The sequence below is a fragment of the Protopterus annectens genome, chromosome 6.part0 (genome assembly GCF_019279795.1).
Source record: "Protopterus annectens isolate FY-2018-M chromosome 6.part0, PAN1.0, whole genome shotgun sequence".
Taxonomy (NCBI): Eukaryota; Metazoa; Chordata; order Ceratodontiformes; family Protopteridae; genus Protopterus; species Protopterus annectens.
Window position 1 is genome coordinate 268589966 of NC_056737.1, and position 22862 is coordinate 268612827.

The 22862-nt window shown below is 42.9% G+C and overlaps 1 protein-coding gene across 5 annotated transcripts in view; it reads right to left on the minus strand.

The window, feature by feature from the left end:
- VPS39 (VPS39 subunit of HOPS complex) overlaps positions 1–22862 on the minus strand; it is a 1019836-nt gene that overhangs the window by 465521 nt on the left and 531453 nt on the right. For all 5 annotated transcript variants that reach the window (XM_044074020.1, XM_044074018.1, XM_044074019.1 and 2 more), the window contains exon 7: positions 10334–10426. In XM_044074020.1, the coding sequence (XP_043929955.1) occupies positions 10334–10426 (93 nt within the window). The remainder of the gene's footprint in view (positions 1–10333; positions 10427–22862) is intronic.

Consider the following 22862-nt stretch of genomic DNA (forward strand, 5'->3'; position numbering starts at 1 on the left):
GTTGCAAAACCATGTTTCAGTGGCTGTTAAAGCTTCCTGAGTAATATTTGGAGGTGTGCCATGTTGTCAGATGTGCAAATGAGTGTGAAGTCATTTGTGTACTGTATTAGGTAGGCCTGTTGTGGTGATGTGTGTAGGGTATTGGTGAGAATGTTAAATAGGAGGCAACCAAGGATAGCGCCCTGTGGTACATCGGTGGTGACTGTGAGGTATGGAGAGAGGGTGGAGTGCCATTTTACTGATAACTACTGGATAAGGTAGCTTTTGAACCATAGAACGGTGGGCTGAGACCGACCTAATGATGTCAACTGAAGTAAAAGTTTGCTGTGATAAACTGTGACGAAGGCTTTATACAAGTCGTTACCTCTAATTTTACTGGCAGTGTCTACATATGTTAGAAGGGTAGTGTTAGCACTAGGGGAAGGATGGAAACTATGTTGTGTGGGGGATAGGAGTTCTTTCTACAGAGGACAGTTTACCAATTTCTTCTAAATACATTTTTCAAGTATTTTGGAGTGGGGGATAAGACTGCTTTAGATATAACGCTAGTAATGTCTACTGAATTTCTTCCTTTGTGCAGAGGGAAAATGTGTGACTTTTTTCAGAGACAGGGAACATGAGATTCCTGGAATGACCAATTTATAAGGATTGAGACATGATAGGCAATGCTACTGGCTGCTATTTTAAGGTAATCACTTGGAAGGTAATCAGCTGAAGTAGAGCATCATTTGTGTTGCTTAAGGATAATTTTATATAGGATGTGGGCACAGGTTTGAAGGTGAAAGTGGATGTGGTGATACATGGCTGTTGGTCAAGGTTAGGATTAGATGTTTGGGAATCCTTGGTTAGAGGTGCTACACTATATATGGAATAGGAGTTGAACTGTATAGAAAATTCAAGTGGTGAGTTATTGGGAGAGGGGTTAGGGTTGAGCTTCTGTCCAAGATGCACAATTTCTTTAATGGCTGTGCAGAAGTTTTTTAAGGTTTTGTTTACTATTATTCTGAAAACTATAACAGTATATTTTTTTATTTTCATTTATTTGCTTTTTTAGTGCAAGTTAGAAGCATTCTAGACCAATATATTGTGGTGTTCAGGTCAAATTATAACAGAGTAATCAGTTTACAACTAGTACAAAGCAATTAACAGAAAGGTACAAAGTACAGTTGTGTACACTTACCATAAATGTAGATGTTGAGTGTATTCAATGTTGCAGTCATTACATTTGGGTTATCTGCTTGCAGGTAGCCCTCAGTTGGCCTGAGTAACAAAGTCTTGTGTCCTGCGTCGGTTGCTGTCCCTTCTTCCATGACGTCAGGTCGTCAGGGGTATAAAACATGCAGCCGACGCCATTACATCAGTTTTTTTTGCCCGAGATGTTAGGTGCCCCCCCTAATGGGAAGCAATTAAATATAAAAGTACAAAGATATACCTCCAACAAAAAAGCAAATACAACAAAAAGGCTTTTAAACATAATAAAGGAAAGTAAAGGTACAGCCAAAAAAATTTAGGGGGCTGGAGGGAGGGTAACCAGGACTGCAACAGTGAATACACTCGAACATCTACATTTATGGTAAGTGTACACATCTGTACTATGTTCTTCGTGTTTCACTGTTGCAGTCATTACATTTGGGTAGATTCCCAAAGCTATGGTTGGGAGGAGGAATTTAGATAGCATTAGGTCCAGGTATAAAGCCCTGCAAGACTGCAGTGGCAAAGCCAGCTCTGGATTTAGAGAAAATCGGCAAATGATAATGCTTGGTGAAAGTATGTACAGAACTCCAGGTACCAGCTTCTAGGATGCCTGTGGTAGAGATGCCTCTGAGAAAGGCTGTAGAGGTTGATGCAGCCCTGGTGGAGTGAGGTCTGATCCTCTGGGGATAGGTTTTCCATGGTGCTTATAGCAGAAATAAATGCAATGGCTTATCCATTTAGAAATGATTTGCTTTGAAATAGCCTTCCCCTCTGCCCCTGCAGCAAATGCCACCAGCATTTGTTCAGATTTCCTTTGCGGTTTAGTCCTGTCCAAGTAGAATCTAAGTTGTCTGTGCACATCTAAGGAATGCAGTATCCGCTCCCCTTTATTCTGTGGATTGGGAAAGAAGGTTGGCAAATGAATGGACTGATTAAGAGCCACACTGGATACCACCTTGGACATGAAGGATGGATTGGTCCTGAGGGACACCCTGTCCGCATGAAAGATGATGAAAGGCTCCACTGCCATAAGGGCCTGTAATTCAGATACCCTTCTAGCTGAAGTGATTGCTAAAAAGAAAGCTGTTTTCCAAGAAAGAAATTTTAAATCTGCAGTAGCAGCTGGCTCGAAAGGAGGTAGAGTGAGTTTCTCTAAGACAAAGTTAAGGTCTCAGGCTGGGGTTGGAGTTCTCCTGAGTGGTCTCAAATTTTTGGCCCCTCTGAGGAACTGCTTGAGCAGTAGATGAGAGAAGAGGGGAGGTTCTCTGTTATAATGAGCTGAAATGGCTGAGGCGTGGATTTTAATGGAGGAAAAAAGACAGGCCCTTGTGAAGCATCTCAGTTAAGTATTGTAAAATCTGAGGTAAACTGGGTGCTGCTGTGCTCATCCCTTGAGATTGGTTCCAGGCACAGAATCTTTTCCATTTTTCAGCATAATATTTTCTAGTACTAGGCCTTCTTGCCTCTAAAATGATATCCATTACAGGTTTGCCGAGGGATGGTAAAGGAGAGATTAAGTAATTAGCCAGGCTGCAAGGTTCAGTGTTAGAAGCTGAGGGTGCAGAATCTGGTTCTCCTGCTGAGACAGCAGGGAAGGTGTCTGAGGCAGGTGCCATGGAGATAATCATGACACACTGTGCAGGAGGGGGTACCAGTGTTGGCGCGACCAGTCTGGAGCAATCAAAATTATCCTTGGTTTGTCCTGTTTGATTTTAGTAGTACTTTGGAGAGCTGAGGCAAAGGGGGGGAAGGCATAGACTGATAGGTTTTTCCAGCTGAAGGACAGAGCATCCACTTTCCAGGCTTGTTTGTGGAGAGTCCTTGTGCAAAATTTGTCCAGTTGGTAGTTCTGGGGAGAGGCAAACAGGTCTATATCTGGGCCCCCCCCCCATTTGCTTGTCAACATGTTGAAAATCCTTGGTTCCAGTTTCCACTCGTGTGGGTCCATGAGGTTTCTGCTTAGTCCGTCTGCCAGTGTATTTAATTTTCCTGGCAGGTACTGAGCTTGTAGGTGCACTTGGTAGCTCAAGGCTGTGTTCCCCAGTGCCTTGGCTAGTCTGCAGAGGGGGTAAGAATGTGTACCCCCCTGCTTGTTTATGTACCACATAACAGTGGTGTTATTCATCTATACCATTAGTTGTCCTGGAAGAATGTGGTCCTTGAAGGCTGTTAGAGCATTCTGAAAAGCTAACATTTCTTTTAGATTCATATGCAGGTGCATTTGACTTGGGTTCCTTTTGCCCTGAATGCACTTCCCTGCCAGGTGAGCCCCCCATGCATAGTCTGATGCGTCTGTTGTTAGGGTTTGGGTGGCAGGGGGTGGTGTGAAAGGTAGTCCCTTGTTTTCGTGGCAGGTCTCTGCCCACCAAAGAAACTCTAGGTGTAGACAAGGTATGATAGGAATCATTGTTTCTAGGTCCTGAGAATGTTGACACCATAGGCTTTTTAGATACCACTGAAGTTTCCTCATATGCAGTCTTGCATATGGAATTAGAAGAATGCAGGAGGCCATGAACCCCAAGGCTTGCAGTATTTGTCTTGCAGATAGCAGGGTTTTTGTGGACACTTGTTTGAAGTAGGTTGTCAAATGAATTTGTTTCTCTGTCGTGAGGTAAGCCATCTGGGAAGTTGTACTCAAGCATGCTCCCAGGAATATAATTTGTTGACAGGGTACCAGGTGTGATTTATTTTTGTTTATGGTGTGCCTCAGACAAGTCAGAACCTTTTTTACAAAGGCCAGATGATTCAAAAGCATGTCCTGGCTTTCTGCCTGAATTAGACAATCGTCCAGGAATGGGGTATATTTGAATATTTCTTTGCCTGCAAAACGCAATAACCGGAGCTAGGCACTTTGTGAATACCATGGGCGCAGTAGATAAACCAAAGAGTAGTGCACAGAACTGATAGTGCATGTAGCCTGCTTTGAAGTGTAGGTATCTTCTGCAAGATTCCCTGATTGGGATGTGTAGGTATGCTTCTTTTAAATCTAGTGCTGCCAACCAGGCATGTTTGCCTAGCATAAGAAGTAACTGGTGAAGAGTCAGCATCTTGAATTTTGGAATCTTCAAAATAGTGTTTAGCGTAGACAGATCCAGGATAGGACACCATGAACTGTCTTTTCTGGGTACCAGGAAAAGTCTCAAGTAGAAACCTTGTCCCTTTTCCTCTTCTGGTACCAGTTGAATAACCCCCATGCTTGAGAGAGAAAGTACTTGTTTTTGAGCCTCTGCTCACTGATTTGGGGGTAGGTCCAGCCACCCACTTGGTGTTGGCAACGTGTGGAAGTGAAATCTGTATCCCTGGGACACTATATTTAAAACCCATTTGTCCCGGGTAATGAGTTCCCCTCTACCCCTGCAGCAAATGCCACCAGCAGTAATGGTAATGAGTTCCCAATTCTTTGCATGAAAAGCAATCTTTCCCCCCAAAGGGGCAGTCAATTGATAAGTGCTTGGAAATTCTAAAAGGAAGTCATTGAGACAGCTTACCATAGGGGGAGTCTTATTATTCCCAGATTTGGAAGTGGAGCCCCCCACTGCTTAGTTCTGTGTGTCCCCTGGGACTGAAACCTGGGGTTTTTGCTGTGTCTGGGTTTGGCTTGAGAAGACCTGGAAGGGGCTGGAAAGGGCCATTTCTTAGAGGGACAGTGCCTACTAAATCTAGGAGGCTGAACTTGTAAAAAATCTTTAACAGTTTGCATAGATTTAGCTTTCTCTTCCATCTTTTTAAGAACTTCCTCAGCCTTGTTGCCAAACAGGCAGTCCTGATTTAAAGGAGCATCCAACAATTTAGCTTTAACATGATCAGACAAAGATTGCTCCTTAAGCCAAGCATGCCTTCTGAGCACAGACCCAGTAACAGCAGCCCTGCAAGAGGCCTCTAATGAATCAAAACCACATTGCAAAGTATGTTTTCCAACTTGTTCAGCAGAATGCATTAAATCCTGTAATTCTTTATTTTCCACACAGTCAAGAATCAACATCATTCTGTTTAAGCAGTCCAATAACATGTCGCTGATATTTTAACATATGAAATTGGCAGTTTAAAGCCCTAATGGCCAAGGTAGCAGAAGTGTAAACCTTCTTACCCCATCTATCCAGCACTGGAGCTGCAATAGGATTTTTGAAAAGGGAACTTGTGGGACTCAGGGACCCTGTAGTATCTGTCAGGTTTTCTGGGAGCAGGAGGCAGGGAATCAGGGGCCAATCTAGATTCCGAAAAAGCATCATCAACAATGTCTAGTACAGGAGGAATAGCTAAAGGCCTATATGCTGAGATAGGAGAAGGAAATCCCTAAGCCCTTTTTTGAATCAGAAAAATCCTGGCTTTCCCAGTGGAAATGCTCCCTTAGAGTATGTAAGGTTTCCCCAAAAGTAAGGTTTCCCCAAAAGAAAAATCCTCAGGAGGGGAAGCAGAGGGAATGGAGTCCTCTGCATCAGAATCTTCATAAGTAGATACGGGCAAATCCAGATCATCAGAAGAATCAGAAAAAACAGAATCCTGATCAGAAGATTCATAATCAACTTCAGTCCTAAGCCTCTTAGAAGGGGGGGGGGGTTGGGCTACCCCTGATTAGAGTTATTAGATATTCAGCCATTCTTATCTGTTTTTTAGGCATAGAGGCCTGAGCATGTGGCCTGGGCATCGGTTTCTTAGACATGGATCGAGATTTATGGCTAAGTAAAGAAGGAGGCGTCAGTTTAATATGCAAGTCCGTAGGCCTGAATATACCCTCAGAAGCCGGTGCCTGCACAGTGGCTCTGGACCCATCCAAGGTAGAGACATCCGCGGGTTCCATATTTGAAGCAACTCACGGATACCAGACTCTGAATGGGTCTCAGTAGAGGCGTGCGAATCAGAAGTAGCGGGTATCCGCGGCTGCGAAAGCACTTCACTGAGTACCGGCGAACTGGCGACTGGCTTAGGAGAAGCGTCGTCAGCAGTTTTGGACCTTGGCGGCCTGTCTCTGTCTTTATCTTTGCGTTTTTTCAGAATCCCGGTAGTCAGATGGCTAACTGAAGACATTTCTGGATAATTAAACCGAGAATCGAAATATTTAGAGGGGAAAATATGCCAACGACGGATAGTGCGCTGATTAAATAAAGCACAAAACCGACAGCAAGGTACGTCGTGCTCAGGGCCTAGGCAAGGAATACAGTACAAATGAAAATCTTTATGAGGTATTTGCTTTCCACAAGAAATGCAATTATTAACTTTTACTGAAATCGATAAGGAGCAAGAAAAAGTTTCCCCAACTGGGTACTTAGCTTAAGTTGAAGACTTTGGTTCTGAAACTCTAAAACGAAAATTTCAGGAGTCGGCCAACCAGCACTTGCGAACTGCTTTTGCTTTGGGCACCGCACGGCAAGAAAGACTGATGTAATGGCATCAGATGCATGTTTTATACCCCTGAAGACCTGACGTCATGGAAGAAGGGACAGCAACCGACGCAGGACCCAAGACTTTGTTAATCAGGCCGACTGAGGGCTACCTGCAAGCAGATAACCCAAATTTAATGACTGCAACAGTGAAACAAGAAGAACATCAGGATTTTCTTTGATTTTCTGAATGCAGAAACCTGGCAGCTAGGGAGACCAACTGGCACATACAGTATACTCTATTGGCCAAGAGAAAGGACATTGGCCAACTTAGTAAGTGGGCCTTAGGGTGCAAGAACTACTCTTTTGGAAGGGGGGCATTAAAGCTAATTTCAAGTACAGGGCAAGCACATAATTAGTTGCAAAGTTCTTCCAGCTAAATTTGCTTACACTGTACAATGACAAAATTCTCAGTGAAAACATTTGGGCGTTGGCCCTTGTGGTAGAGCTCCTGCAGTATCTGGGTCAGATATAGTGAACACAGGCTGTTGTACATCGACAAAATTCTCAGTGAAAAAGTTTGGAAGTTAGCCCTTATGACAGATCGCCCCAGTCGCCTGGATTATTGGGGTGGATATAGTGACAACAGGGTATTGTACAATGACAAAATTCTCAGTGAAAAAATGAGGTTGTTGGTCCTTGTGGCAAACCTCCTGCAATATCAGGGTCAGATTTAGTGACCACAGGAGTTGCCCTGTTAAGTAAGTTGGTTAATGAGTCTCTTAGAAATGAAAATTAAGTGGGAGTCAAGAGATGTTACATCATAGGTTCATAGGTTCATACTAGGCTATCTGCCCTAGGGCATTTATAAGCCTAGCCAGAATGTGTTTGGCTTTCGCCACCCATTTTAAATTTATTTTGCTATGCCCTTTTTCGAGGTTAGTATACTGTGCCTCTGTCTAACAGTGACACAGAAGTGATACCCGGGGTAAACCTACGATCTCCCATCCACTCATCAAGATTCCTCTTGAAGAGAGTCAATGAAGGACTCTGCCTAACCTGGACTGGGATTTTATTCCAGAGTGAAGCGAGCCTCTGGGTTATGAATCTGTCCCTCCAGCATGTCCTATTTATTTCAGTGCTGAGGTTCAAGTCTCTCGGCGTAGCTCGATGGGATTTGGATTTTCTGAGGTGCAGCATGTCCATTAATTCCGGGTTGGACATGGCTTTATACGTCAGGCACAGATCGCCTCTGAACAGGCGGTATGCCACTGAGTAGAGCTGGAGTTTCTTTAACCGGGCAGCATATGGCATCTGTTTGAGCCCTTTGATCCTCTTGGTGAGGTACTTTTGGGGTCTTTCCAGTTGCTGCAGGTGTCTGGTAAGGTACATCCCAAAAGGGGCATTGTACTCAATTATGGGCCTGATGAGGGATAAGTAAAGAGGCACGATGATGTCCCCTGATCTAGATGTGAATCCCTTCATGATTAGGTGGGCTATATAAAATGTTTTTCTAACCACTTTGGCCACGTGGTTGTCAAATGAGAGATTGCTATCAACTTGGGTCCCCAGGTCCCTAATTACTTCTTCTGTACTTAATGGATTACCACCTATGTGGTAATTTGTGGGCACTTTGTTTTTGCCAAAGGGGATGACTATACACTTTTTGGCATTTAGCTTGAGGCCATGGCTCTGGCACCAGTTGTCTGTTTCTATGAGGCCCTTTTGGAGGATGCTTGTGTCGGCTGGAGAGTCGATTATGGCGCCCAGTTTGCAGTCATCTGCGAACTTGGTCAGCCACAGTCCTTCCGTGTTGGCCTGTACCTCTTAGAAATATATACTAAACAAGAGAGGTCCCAGGACTGAGCCTTGTGGGACACCACTTGTAACTGGTTTGGAGTCTGACATGGCTCCAGCAATTCTAACCATGTGGGTTCTGTCCTTGAGCCAATTTGCAATCCATCTAGTGACATAGGGGTTTACATTTAAACTGGTGAGCTTATCTATAATGCCCGAGTGGGGTATTGTATCAAAGGCTTTTGCGAGGTCCAGGTAGGCTGTGTGGACCACCTTTCCCTCGTCAATGGCCTTGGTGACTGTTTCAAAGAAATCAACCAGGTTTAAGAGGCAGGATCTTCCCTTAACAAAGCCGAACTGGGTAGGATCCAGTGTTTGTAGGTCCCCAATATCTTTATTTATGAGGTCCATGATGATCCTTTCCATAGCTTTGCAGACCAAGCTAGTCAGGCTTATGGGGCGATAGTTTCCAGGATCCGTTGAGGCACCACCTTTATGGAGAGGGACCACTGTTGCTGTACGCCACTCTTTGGGCACATATCCTGTAGTAAGGCTGAGATTGAACAGTAGTTTTATGTTTGGATTTAGCTCTTCTTGGAGTTCATGTAGGATGCAGCCCGGGACACCGTCTGGTCCCATTGATGCTGTGTTTTTTGCTTTGGAGAGGGCGGCTCTTACCTGAGCATCTAAGATGTCAGGGGGGCAGCACTCTGCTGGGATAGATATTTTCCCTTTTGGTGGGGAGTGGGGGGATAAGTTTGCGCTGAACCTGTCAGCTAGGATATGTTGGCAATGTCTGTGGGTTCAGTATATTTTTTGTCATTTTGGACTAATTCTGAGCATATCTGGGAATTCCCACCCAGGTTCCTAACATAACTAAAGAAAGCCTTGTGATTATCCTTAGTGTCCTGTGCAATATTTCTCTCGAAGCTGGCCTTAGACAATTTTATGTGTGCCCATAGTTTTTTGTTAATACTGATCAGTGATGCCTTCCCTTTTTGGGATTTTGCTCTATCATTTAGTAGCTTCCTCCTTCTATTGTATAGTTTGTTTATGGCTGGGGTCCACCAGACAGGACGTCTGCCTTTGGAGGATTGGGTCTTGGTTTTATTTGGGATCGCATGATCCATGCATTCCTGAAGGTGTTCATAGAATGCGTTAATAAAGGATTCTGCGGTCTGGGCCGTATTTTCCACAGGCCCGGGGGCTTTGAAGGATTCCACCTCAGTTTTGAGGAGTGTGAAATTTGCTTTAGAGAAGTTTTTCACTGTGGTTTTCTGGGCAGGGGGTGGGGTCGGGATGTGAATATCCAGTGAGATTAGTTTATGGTCTGATCTTACCAGTCAGGGATACACTTCTGGTCTGGAGCATAGAGTCCCCATGTTGGTGATGATCAGGTCCAGTATGTTTTCCCCTCTTGTGGGAGTGGTAACAAGTTGTTCCATAGCATTTGAGTTTATAAATTCTAGGAACCTTTGGGCTAGGGTTTTGGAGCTAGAGTAATGCTCCCAGTCTATGTTTGGGTAGACATATCAGAAGGCAATCAGTACAACAGGAAGAATTAAGACAATAGTGAAGGCACCAGTAACCTCAACACAAAAAGGCCCAGAAGACAACTGTTAATCCACAAAAATAGAACACTGTGGCCAAGCAAATGCAGGCATGTAGGGTTAATTCAGAATTCTTATGTAGCAAGGTGGCTCTACCAATGTGGCAACACTAAGAGAAACAGAAGATAAAGCAAACACAATCAATGTACATAGGCTCACCTGTTACAATCACAAATCTTAATAGGTAAAGTGTTCACTAAACAGAAGTCTTAGAAGGCAATCACAGAAACAAGGAGCCAGTACAATAATCAATCAATTTAAATCATGGAGTAAATATATTCAATTGAAAAGAAATAAGTTAACCTTAAAACAGAGCATTTTTCTCTAATGCATGCAAATATATTTTCATTTACTTATAAGAGACTGCACCAGGTGACACCAAAACAGAGAATGCAAAAAGTAAGACGTATTTACCCTTATGAGATAATAGTCCCTCTTGAAACCCACACAGATAGAGTTCTCACACCAGGCCATTGACTTGGGTACATCTGGAACACTTAAGTCTCCCTATAGAAAAAAATATATTTAGCTGAAATTCAAAGTTAAAGTCTTACCTTACTAGTTCACTTGAACCCATTTGTTATCCGATAAGATATACAACTGTTAGATGACAGACACTACCATGCTGGCTAAATTTTACTTCGTGGATAAAGGTGCATTAAATATTCTTCTTCTAATCTTAAATTAGTTTACTGGTAAACTGCAGAAACATGAAAATAAAATTATGAAACAAAGACGCACACACACACACACACACACACACACACACACACCCCAGAATTAAGCACAAGTGGCAAATGGATCAGTTTTCAAAATTCTGAGATACTATAATAGGCAAAACAGGGGGGCCATCCCAAAATTCCTTCTGAGCATAACTCTGTTGCACTTAAATATTTTTAAACTAGCTAGTCTTCCATAAACTGAAAGGCAATATTATTTCACAAAAATATCACAGAATATTAACTTAAAAATTGAAGTTACATACAAAGTAATGCTGGATTCTTTTCATCCCAGTGCATTTGATACTATTAATGGGACACAAGCCGCTAGTCGGATCTGAGCTGGCCTTCTGCCAGTGCTCCAAGCCTTGAGGTCTTTCAAAAAAAAACCTCCCATAACCACCCCCCATACTCTGACTGACCACAGATTGAGTTTTTCTGGTTAATGCTAACAAGACCGAAATAGCATACCCCTTATGCTATCTAAGAAAGAGCAGAAGAGGTTCAGGCTGGTCTTCCAGATCCTTAGGAAAAAGGTGACAATTTAGAGGGATTAGGCTGAAAAGGATCCAGTGTTAAGGTAAGTACATAACTTCCATATCCTATTTCATCCAATCCATCAAATCTGACTAATGGGACAGAATCCCAAACTACCCGATATCCTGTGTGGCATCATGACAGGATATCTTTGAGAACTGTAGTTCCAAAAGGGGATCTGGATCTAGAAATTATGTTCACCTTGTAATGCTTGGCAAAGATATGCAACACAAACCATGATGCTGTAGCACAAATTTTATCAACAGTAGAGTTCTTGATGAAGGCTTTAGAAAACTGAGCCAGATCTTGTGGAATAAGTTATTGGTTTAGCTAGTAACGATGTGTTTCTCAAAGAGTAGGAGAAGGAAATGCACTCTAAAAGCCATCTGGACAATGGGATTTTAAAAAAAATTTCCAACCAGCTCATTGAGGGTGAATGAAATTAACAATCAAGTATCTTTCCTTATTGTTTTAGTTCTGTGGAGGTAAAAATCGGGGTATCTTCGGCATAAGCTACACATGCAGAGATAACTCTTCCCCTATTAGGGTGACAAGAGAAAAGACAGGAAAATACAAAGGCTGACTTAGATTTGTTTCTGAAGCAATTTTGGGTATAACAGAGGAGTTCCTTGTAAAAATAAAAGTATGAACGAGCAGAAGACAAAGAGTTAGTAATTCTGAAACTCTCCTAGCTGGCACAATGGCTACCAAAAACAGTTTTCCAACATATGAATTTTAGGTCTGCAGGAAAGAGGCTCTTATCACAGATTGCAGAACAAAGTTGAGGTCCTGGGGATGGGGGGATAGGGCCAATTACTGGAGGTCACACAAGGAAGGCTCCTTTCAAGAAGGCCTTGCTGACCTTGCATGATCCAAGAGAATAGCTGTGAAAGCCATTGCGAAAATTAGAAACGGATGCCAAGTATAACTGTAGTGCAACTAAACCCAGCCTTAAATAAATTCAAAAGGAGCTGTAAGATCACTGGAAAAGCAAAACAGGGTCAACATCTTGTTCATTAGTCATAAGGAAAAAAGTTTCCATTTACTTTTATAAATCAATTATTATTATTATTAAACTGAGAAAAAACAAACCACATTCTAGAACAAGTAAGGTTCTTTGGTCATCAGTGGAAAGGAAGAAAAAAAATGCTGTCAACTAACAAGTTCTTTAGATCCAGGTGAGACTGTCCAAATTAATGAGAAAGATTTGAGTAGGGATCTAGAAGCCATGGGCACTTCATTAAGTGAGGTCTGAGAAAGGGAAATCAGATTGGCTCCCTCCTGATTCCTGTTATAGAACTTTTGAAGGGGATCTCAAATTTGACAGCTATTGCAGACAGTGTCTTGCCTTCCTGCTTGCACCTCAGTAATCTGTTGTTCATCATAGGTCTGAGGCAAGAAGAACTATCATGGGGGAAGTTGATGAAGGAAAACTGTCTGCAAAGTCACAAAGGCAAACCCAGCCATGATGCCTCAAGGTAATGCCTGTCACTGTTGCCCTAGCTGCTCCATTGACTACATTATGTAACACCTAAATGAAGAGAGTGGTAATATTCAACATGGTATTCACACTAGTTTCAAGCTGTTTTTTTGATTCGTTCGTGGTTAGCTTTGATAAAAAGTCTAAAGCCTGTTCTGCTAAATCTCTTTGGAAGTGACTCATGTCTAGACTCCTTGATAGGCAGATAGAAAGACTTTACACTGACCCACAGTTTTCATTTGATAGCTGCTGATACAATCATACAGTCCACCAGAGGTCCTTGGAACCAATGCTGCCAATCCATGGGGGGGGGGTCACAAAGATATACTTTACATAGAACAGCCTCTGTGGAGTCTTTTGCTGTCACGCCCTCCTGGAGTTCAAATTGACAATTTGGTCAGCAGGAGAACTATCCATGAGGTAGAGGCAGCAAACTGGTAAACCTGATAAAGCACCTCCTTGCCATGTGGTAGCTGTAGGACAAGATCTCCTCTGGCACATCAATTCAAGGACTTTGAAAGTTGGCATCTTCTAGAGGGAATTGAGGAACCCTGCTGCTCAACCAAACTGGTGTCAGCCATAAATTACTCTATAGAGGAGTCCATGTGCCTCTTCTTGCATATCTTTTTCCTGGGAATATCCAGGGTAGCTGATGTGAATATTGAGAGAGCTCAGATTGAACCCTCACAACTTCTTTCAGGTATTTAATTCTGCTCTGCCCCAGAAATATCAGATGACCTCTTTTCTTTTGCCAGCTTCCTGTCTCCCCTGACCTTCTTCACCAAATCATCTTCTACTTTCCTGCACATGTGACCAACAAGAATAAAGAAGGAGAGGACATTCTAGACTTCTGTCTGGCAAAAGGCTTTATGGTAGCCAATACATGGTTCAGAAAGAGAAACAAGTCACAAGATCACATACAAAAGCGGGCAACATGCAACTCAGGTAGACTTTCTCCTAGTAAGTAAAGGGCACTGGAGTTGAATCAGTGATTGCAAAGTAATTCCCAGTGAAACAGTTTGCCCAAAGCATAAACCATGGGATGACACAATCAGCTGCAAGCAGTGGTCAGAGAAGGATCTAAGGTCAACAGATAACAGACTGTAAACTTGGAAACTGACTGGAGAGAAAGCACAACAGTTCAAAGAATTACTCCAGACTTGAGCGCCTCAGGAAGAAGAGGAAATAGATGGAGTTGAAGAAGAATGGCAGCACCTCAAAACAGCATGTGTAAGGACTACACAACAAATACACGGTCAAGTCAGGTATGGAAATAAGGTACATAAGGAAAGCTGGTGGTAGAATACAGAAGTCCAGTAAGTCATCAAAAGAAAGAAAGAAAGGAGTGCAGGAAAAAGAGGGAGATAGAAAAGATAGACCAGGCTAGGAAGGAATACTCGTTAGCTAACAAAGATGGTATTGACAGGGGTTGCGATAGCAAAGAACAAGACATCATAAGCACTCTATCAACTTATTTATTTATTTATTACAGTCTGATGACCGGGATAGTCCACTGGGCCCTGGAAGCGCCCGTTTTCAGTGGAGGCCCAGGGAGAAAAGCTCCACAGGATATAGACAATTTTACAAAAGTAAATAAAGTAGTGGAATACTGAAAAATACAGAGATAATATACAATTTGTTAAAAAAATACATAACATTTCTAATCCTAGGTAATGATTTACAAAAGTAAGATTCATGTAGTCTAAACATATTAAAAGTACAGGAATTTCAGATGGAAAAAAAACATGCAAGTAAAACATTTATGGACAGATAAAAAACGTTTATTTTGGAAGTTAGAAATATGAGGAGAGGACAGAGAGAAGAAGGTGAGGTGGGGGAGGTAAAAGGTGGTACATAGCGGAGAAAGAGAGTGGGTTGAGGGGAAGTTTATGAGTTTACTTCTGGAAAGTGACTCAGTGGATGGCACAAAGAAACTAACAGGTTGCAAGGCAAAGACAGAAAAATAAAGAAGATAGTCAGACACCCTTCATAAGGGGTGCCAACAACAGTATGCTCTCCAATCCATAAAACATCAAGGTAGATGGAAGGAGTACTTCTAGCAGCTTCTGAATGACGAAAACCCCACAGAAGCTGTAATGCCCCAGGCACATCCCACAGTGAGAGAAGAGTAGGACCACCCCAGAAGAAGTAAGAACAGCACTAAGGAAAATTAAATCAGGGAAAGCAGCGGGTTCAGATGAGGCCACAGCAGATATGATCACGACATTGGATGATGCAGGTAGAAAAATGGCTCCTGATGGTACTCATAGCAGTATGGAGAGAGAGCCATACCTCAAGTGAGTGCAGAATAAGTATACTAGTTCCCATGTTCAAGAACAAAGGGGACATTTACAACTGTGAGCAGTACAGAAGTATCAAACACCTATCACACTGCATGAACATTCTGGAGAAGGTGACTAATAAACGAATACACAGAGTAATAGAAAGTAAGATGGAAAATTAGCAGTTCACATTCAGATCAGGATGCAGCACAACTGACCTAATGTTTGTAGTGAAACAGATACTTGAGAAGAAGCAAGAAATGAGGAAAGAGTCCAACTGGACATTCCTAGACCAGGAGAAAGCATATGACAAGGTCCAAAGAAAGATGATTTGGGCAGTCCTGAGGTGGTTTGAAGTCCCAGAAACACTGTTAGAATTAGTGGAAGCTATGCACAAGGACTCAGTGACTCAACTATGGACTATACTCTGTCTTACAGAGCAGTTCCCAGTAGGAGTGGATGTACTTCAGAGTTCAGCTCTGAGCCAACCGTTTATACTGGTGATAAACTACATTAGCGGACAGGTCAACAAAGCTGCTGTATGCAGGCAGTGTGCTAAACTACATTAGCGGACAGGTCAACAAAGCTGCTGTATGCAGGCAGTGTGGCATTACAAGCATACTTTGAGCAAGAACTTCAGCAAAGGGTAGGGGAGTGGAATGCAAAACTGAAGACATGGGATGAAACTTGAGTACAGATAAGATAGTAGCAATGGCAGCAAATTGGGGAAATCAGAAGAAGTTGACAATTGAAATCGAAGGGAAAATAGTGGAACAAGTTAACAGCTTCAAGTATCTGGGACGGATGGTTGAGGAGAAGGGAAGTCTGAATGAAGAGGTCAAAGTGAGAATCAGAAAAGCTACAGCAAACTGGCATAGAGTATCAGGTGTAGTACATGACAGAAGCAGAAGAATACCAAAGAAATTGAAAAGTAAGGTGTACAAAATAGTGGTTTGACCAGTACTACTGTATGATACAGAAACCTGGGCAGTAAAGACAGAGTATTTGAGAAAGCTAAAGGTGATGGAGATGAAGTGCCTGAGATGGGTGGTAAGATGCATACGGTGTGACAGATGGAGAAATGAGAATGTAACAGCAGAATCCAAAACGGCTCCAATTACATAAAAGGTCAAAGAGAACAGACTGCTGTGGTTCAGACACGTGCACAAAAGCAGAAGACAATCTGGTGAAGAAAATTTGGGATAGACAGTAAGAAGGCAAGAGGTAACAAGGGCATCCAGCAAAGAGGTGGATGGAAGGGGGGAGAGAAGACCTGTGACAGTCAGGCATGAGTGTCGAAGAAGGTAGGAGACTGTTATTGAAGAGGGAGGGATAGCGACAAGTGACATGACGCCCTCACCAAATGTAGAAAATGGGGAAAAGGGGGATGATGATGACAAAACCAACTTAATCTGCTCTCCTTGACCATTTCTGTAAATGTGACTTTGCTGGATTCTGCTCTGATGTCCCCATTTCTTTGTCTGTCCCACAAAGTATATTCTACTACCTGTTCTCATGCACCTCACCTCCATCACCTCAAGATTCCTCAACTGCTCTGCCTTTACTGCCCAGGTTTCGCTGCCATATATGTAACTTACCATAACAGCAGATGTTGAGGTAGATCACTATTACAGTATTCATGTCACCCATATGTCTAGCCAGTCTACAAAGCTCAGGCTCCTTCCTTACATGCCTTACATCCATCCTTAGCATAAGCAGACATGCCAATGTAACAGGGATGTATGGACAAGCCAAACCACAGTGTTGTCTTGCCTCTGGCATAGGAGGCTAAAGTTTATAGGTTTAAATCAAAGTTTAAAAGGGAAAGAATACCAAATCTTGGTCAAGGAAGAGTGGAGGGGGTATTTGTACTACAATAGTGATCTAGTCAAATATCTACTGTTATTTTAGGTTATCTACACAAATGCACTATGTTCTTCATAAGGTCTCTCTTGCTGTATTCATTACAAACTGGGGCAGTGGGGTGGGGGGATTGCCAAAGCTCAAGAAGAAAGGATGGGTGGAGATGAACAAGAATCCAGTATGCCCTGTAGAACAGATCAAGTCAAACCAGTCTTGGCTCTAGAAGCAGGCATTTAGTTTGTAGTGCTTGGCTAATGTGGGCACAGAGGACTAAGTGGCTGCTTTCAAAATGGTTGTGGAATTCACAACTTTCCAAAAAACCCTAGAAGTGGCAAATGCCCTAGCAGAATCATTCCTAGGAGGATTTTAGCTATGGTTGGAACAGGAGAATTGAATGGAAAGAGAAAGCCAACTTGAAATTATTTAAAAACTGTCTATCCTTTTTCTTATCGTAAGATAAAGTTGATTAGTTTACTTAAACTCTCTAATTTTATTCAGATGATATCTCAACTATACATGCACATCCAGGCAATAGAATTCTCTAACTGCCTTATTTTGTGGATTGTGGTAAAAGGCAGGGAAGCTGGATAGCCTGATTAACAGTAAATTCAGAAACAACTTCAGTCATAAAAGAAGTGTTGGTTCTAAGAGTCACTCTGTCCTTGTGAATAACCAAGAAAGGTTGAGCAGACCTAAGGGTCTGTAATTCGGATAAACATCTAGCAAAAGTTAAGGCTACCAAGTATAGACTTCCAAGTTAGAAACTCCAAGACCTGGATGCAGGTTCAATGGGAGGTTGAGTTAACTTTTCCAAAACAATATTTAAATCCCAAGTTGAAACCGCCTTCTTTCTTGCAGGTCAAATAAAAAACAATCCCTTTTTAAAAAAATGTTTTAACTTGAAAAACAAAACATAAGGAGAGATCTACTGGCAAAATGGGGAAATTTGCAGAACAGTGCACCTTTACTGAAGTGTATGCTAGGCCAGAATTTATCAGTTTATACAGGTAGTGTAGAACCAGGGCTGTCCCCACTTGATATGGATCCTATCCTCTGAAATGGCAGCTGAGAGAAAATGTTTTCCATTTGGATAAATACGATTTCTTAGGAGCAGGTTTTCTTGCTCCTGCAATACCAGTTACAAATCCTCAGAAAAAAAACAAGATGACTATAAGGAATCAAAACCCTACCATCCAAAGAGTTAGATTCACAGAGGATAGGATCCTGGATGAATCAGAGATCCTTTGTCCTGTGTAAGTCCACTCTGTGTGTCCTGTGTAAGTCCACTCTGTGAGGACATGTCTGATGACTGCCTTTGGTCAGTTGCATAAGAAGAGAGAACCACTATTGTCTGGGTCAAAAAAGGTCATCAACAGCATCTTTGTCATGTCCTTCCTAAACTTTTGAAGAACTTCGAAAATAAGAGGAAAGAGAAAGGCATAAAGAAACATCCCTGTCCAGGGGATTGAAAAGGCAATGGTTTTCCATACTTCTTTGCAAGGTGTCCTGGAGCATAAGTCTTTCTCTTGTGAGTGGAAAGAAGCAAATCTATATGAAGGATTACCCAGTGGAGGACTATATGCAGGAAGACCTGTTGGTGAAGCATCCACTTGTGAGGGTCTATCTACTATGGATCTGCTCTGGGAGTCTGCCACTGTGTTCTCCTCAGCAGGAATGCAAGTTACCTGAAAGAATAAGCTGTGATCAACTGCTATGTCCCAGGCAACCATCGACAATCTCCAAAAGATGCAAGATAGTCTTCCACCTGTTTATGTGCCACATAATAATGGTGTCATCTGTCATCAATGAAAGATTGTCTGGTGACCACAGCTGACTCAGTGCTTTTAGGACATTAGTGAGAGCCACTGTTTCTTTCAAATTAAATGTCTGAGCCTGTGCTTGACCCCTGAGAAACAGCACCCCCAAGAAAATTTTGAAGTATGTATAGTCACTGTCAAAGGGGCTGGGAGGAAAGAAAAGAAACCCTACATTAGAAAGGACTTGGGTAAACCGAATCGGTACTTTATTCAAAAAGTTGGGAAATGGAATTGAGAAAGATAGAGGGAGAGAGAGTGTTAAACACAAACTTGACTCTAAGAAAGTACAGTTGTGTACACCTACCATAAATGTAGATGTTCGAGTGTCTTCACTGTTGCAGTCATAACTGTAGGGTGCTCCTGCCGGCAGGCAGCCCGAGGTCGGCCAGAATCCCAAAGTCTGGGTCTGGCGTCGGCTGTATAAGCTAGTATCCTGACGTCAGTACGCCTTGGTACATAGCCCTCAGCCGACGCCATCTTCTCCAGCCTTTCATGCCCTAGATGTCAGAAGTCCCCAACAAATCAAAAATGAATCCAACAAGGAAACACAAATACACCACAAATATGAGAGAAAGAGGGATAGGAGGGAGGAAACCCGACTGCAACAGTGAAGACACTCGAACATCTACATTTATGGTAGGTGTACACAACTGTACTATGTTCTTCGTGTTTCACTGTTGCAGTCATAACTGTAGGGTGGAATCCCAAAGCAGTGTAGAGGGGAGGAGGCTTTAGATAGAAGAAGGGGAGGCAAGAATACCCTGCAAGACAGCAGAGGCAAAGCCTGCCCTAGACTTAGAAAACAAGGGGAGATTGTAGTGCTTGGAAAAAGTATGCACAGAACTCCAAGTGGCAGCTTCCAAGATATCCTTGGTAGGGACTCCTCTGAGGAAAGCTGTAGAAGTAGCAGCTGCTCTAGTAGAATGACTTCTAATGGTCCCTGGAAACTGTTTCCCATGATGAGCATAACAAAATCTGATTCCATAAGCAATCCATTTGGAAATAGTTTGTTTAGAAATAGGTTTTCCAAGAGAACTGGAGGCAAAGGAAACAAACAATTGGTTAGACTTTCTGAAATCTTTAGTCTTGTCCAAATAAAATCATAACTGTCTGTGCACATCCAATGAATGCAAAATCCTTTCCCCTTTATTTTGAGGATTTGGAAAGAAAGTAGGAAGGTGAATTGTCTGATTCAAAGCCACTTTCGAAATCACCTTAGGCATGAAAGTAGGATTGGTCCTCAAGGATACTCTGTCCTGATGGAAAATAAGGTATGGTTCCACAGCCATGAGAGCTTGCAACTCTGAGACCCTTCTGGCAGAGGTCAATGCTAACAAAAGAACAGTCTTCCAGGATAGAAACGTAATATCTGAAGATGCAGCAGGCTCAAAAGGAGGCAAAGTAAGTTTTTCTAAAACATAATTAAGATCCCAGGCAGGGACAGGAGGGGTCCTCTCAAGAACTGCTTCACCAAAGGATGTGAAAAAACAGGAGGATCAGAACTGAAATGCGCAGAGATAGCAAAAGCATGAATCTTAATGGAAGAAAAGGAAAGTCCTTTAGATAAAAGTTCCGAAAGGTAAAGCAAAATAGAGGAGAGATCAGGAACCTGAGGATCAGAGCCTCGGTCCTGCATCCAAATAGAAAACCTCTTCCATTTAGAGGCATAGGATTTCCTAGTGCTAGGCCGTCTAGCTTCCAAAAGAACATCCAAAACTTGTTTGGGAAGACTAGAGGAAATCAAATTCCTTTGAAGAGCCAAGCTGCCAAGCAAAGGGTCTTGAGATTGGAATGTAGTAACTGACCCTGATGCTGGGACAGAAGCGAAGGGTTCAGTGGAAGAATCCAAGGAGGACCCGAGAACAGGAGCTTTAAGGTTGGATACCAAAACTGTCGAGGCCAATTTGGAGCAATCAAGATGAGGAACTTGGGCTTGTCCTGCTTTATCTTCAGTAGTACCCGAGGCAGTAGAGGAAGAGGAGGGAAGGCATATGCTGAAAGGCTTCTCCAGCTGAAGGACAGGGCATCCACTCTCCATGCTGTTTTGTGGAAGGACCTGGTGCAAAAGCGAGGCAGCTGATGATTGAGATGGGATGCAAACAGATCTATCTGGGGACATCCCCAAACTGCAGTAATCCTGTTGAACAAGTTGGTGTCTAGCATCCATTCGTGAGGATCTGAAATGTTTCTGCTCAGGCTGTCTGCTAAGAGATTCTGTTTCCCTGGAATGAATTGAGCCTGGAGATGCAGATTCAAATTTAGAGCTGTGTCCCATAAACCCATAGCTAGTCTGCAAAGGGGGTATGAATGAGAACCCCCCTGCTTGTTGATGTTGTCTGTGCGAATTAGCAGAGACCCTGGTTGTAAAAGGTTTTTGAAGGCTAAAGGGGCATTTTGAACTGCCAACATTTCCTTCAGATTGATGTGCCAGTGAAGATGGTCCTTTGTCCAGGTTCCCTGCTGGCAATTGTCTAGAAAGTGTGCTCCCCAAGCATAATCCGAGGCGTCCGTGGTTAGGATTTGAGTAGGTTGAGGGAGACGAAAAGGTTTTCCTTCGTTTAAAGTGCATGCCCTGGACCACCAGAGGAACTCCTTCTGGAGGCAGGGGATCAGAGGAATCAGAATATCCAGATCGTGGTAATGCTGTGACCATACACTTTTCAGATACCATTGAAGCTTTCTCATGTGAAGCCTTGCGTTTGGAATCAACAGAATGCAGGAAGCCATGTAGCCCAGAGCCTGCAGGAATTTCCTTGCAGTGAGCTGAGATAGAGTTGCCAAGGTGTTGAAAGTAGAAGCCAGCTGAGTTTGTTTTTCTGGAGTGAGGTAGGCCCTTTGTAAGGTTGTATTTAAGAGGGCTCCCAAGAATACCATCTGTTGAGAAGGGATCAAATGTGACTTTTTTATGTTCACTGAGAATCCCAGTAGTAGGAGAAGACGTTGAACAAAGTCCAGATGTTGAAGCAGAAGATCTTTGCTGTCTGCCTGAATAAGGCAGTCGTCCAAATAGGGGTAAATCTGGATCCCCTGAAGTCTGCAGTAAGCCACTACTGGTGCCAGGCACTTGGTGAAGACTCTGGGCAGTAGATAAACCAAAGGGCAGAACAGAGAATTGAAAGTGCCTCGAACCTGCCTTGAACCTGAGGAATTTCTGCGTTCTTGTCTGATAGGGATATGCAAATAGGCTTCCTTTAAGTCCAATGTCACCATCCAGGCGTCCTGAGAGAGCATTGGAATTAGCTGTTGCAGAGTAAGCATCTTGAACTTTGGAATTTCCAAAAGGTGTTTAACACAGAAAGGTCCAGAATAGGTCTCCATGAGTTTTGTTTTCTGGGAACCAGAAACAGCCTTGAATAAAACCCTTTTCCCATTTCCGAGAGTGGAACAGGCTCTATGGCTCTCATGGCCAGAAGAGCATCCACTTGAGTTAAGGCCTCTGACCATTGAAGTTTTGGCAGATCTGGCCAACCGTGAGTCCTTGGCAAAGTGTGAAAGTGGAACTTGTAACCCTTTAAAATCACGTCCAATACCCATCTGTCCTGGGTAATATGAGTCCAATTTCTGTAAAAAAGAGACAGTTTTCCTCCGAGAGGGGCGTCCAGGTAAAGGGGTCCTGAAGCCCAACCGAGAGAGTCATTGAGTTTGCTTTCTTTGAGATTGGGATCTGTCTTCTCCCCTTCTAGGTGAAGAAGCAGTCCATTGTCTAGATCTGTAAGAGGTCTGGCCTTGACCACGACCTCTGGAGCGTCTATATCTTCCCCTTTGAGGCCTGTCAGGCGTGGGAAAGGACCAATTTTAGAGGGCCAATTCCTGGAAAATCTAGGAGGCTGAACTTGCAAGAAATCTTTTACAGTCTGCATGGACTTTGCCTTTTCTTCCATCTTTTAATAACTTCCTCAGCCTTAGAACCAAAAGAACATCTTGTTGAACAGGGGCATCTAATAACTTAGCCTTAACCTGTTCAGGTAAACTTTGTTCACGAAGCCAGGCATGTCTCCTAATCACAGTACCAGAGGCAGCAGCCCTGCAGGAAGCATCCAAAGCATCAAAACCACAATGTAAGCTATGCTTGTTAACCTGTTCAGTAGCATGCAAAACATCCTGAAGTTCCTTATCCTCTGCACAAGCAGGAAGGTAAGCAAGCTTTGCTTTAAAACAGACAAAAGAAATTGCTGATATTTAAACATATGAAACTGGCAATTTAAAGCCCTTACAGACAGGGTAGCAGAAGTATATACCTTTTTC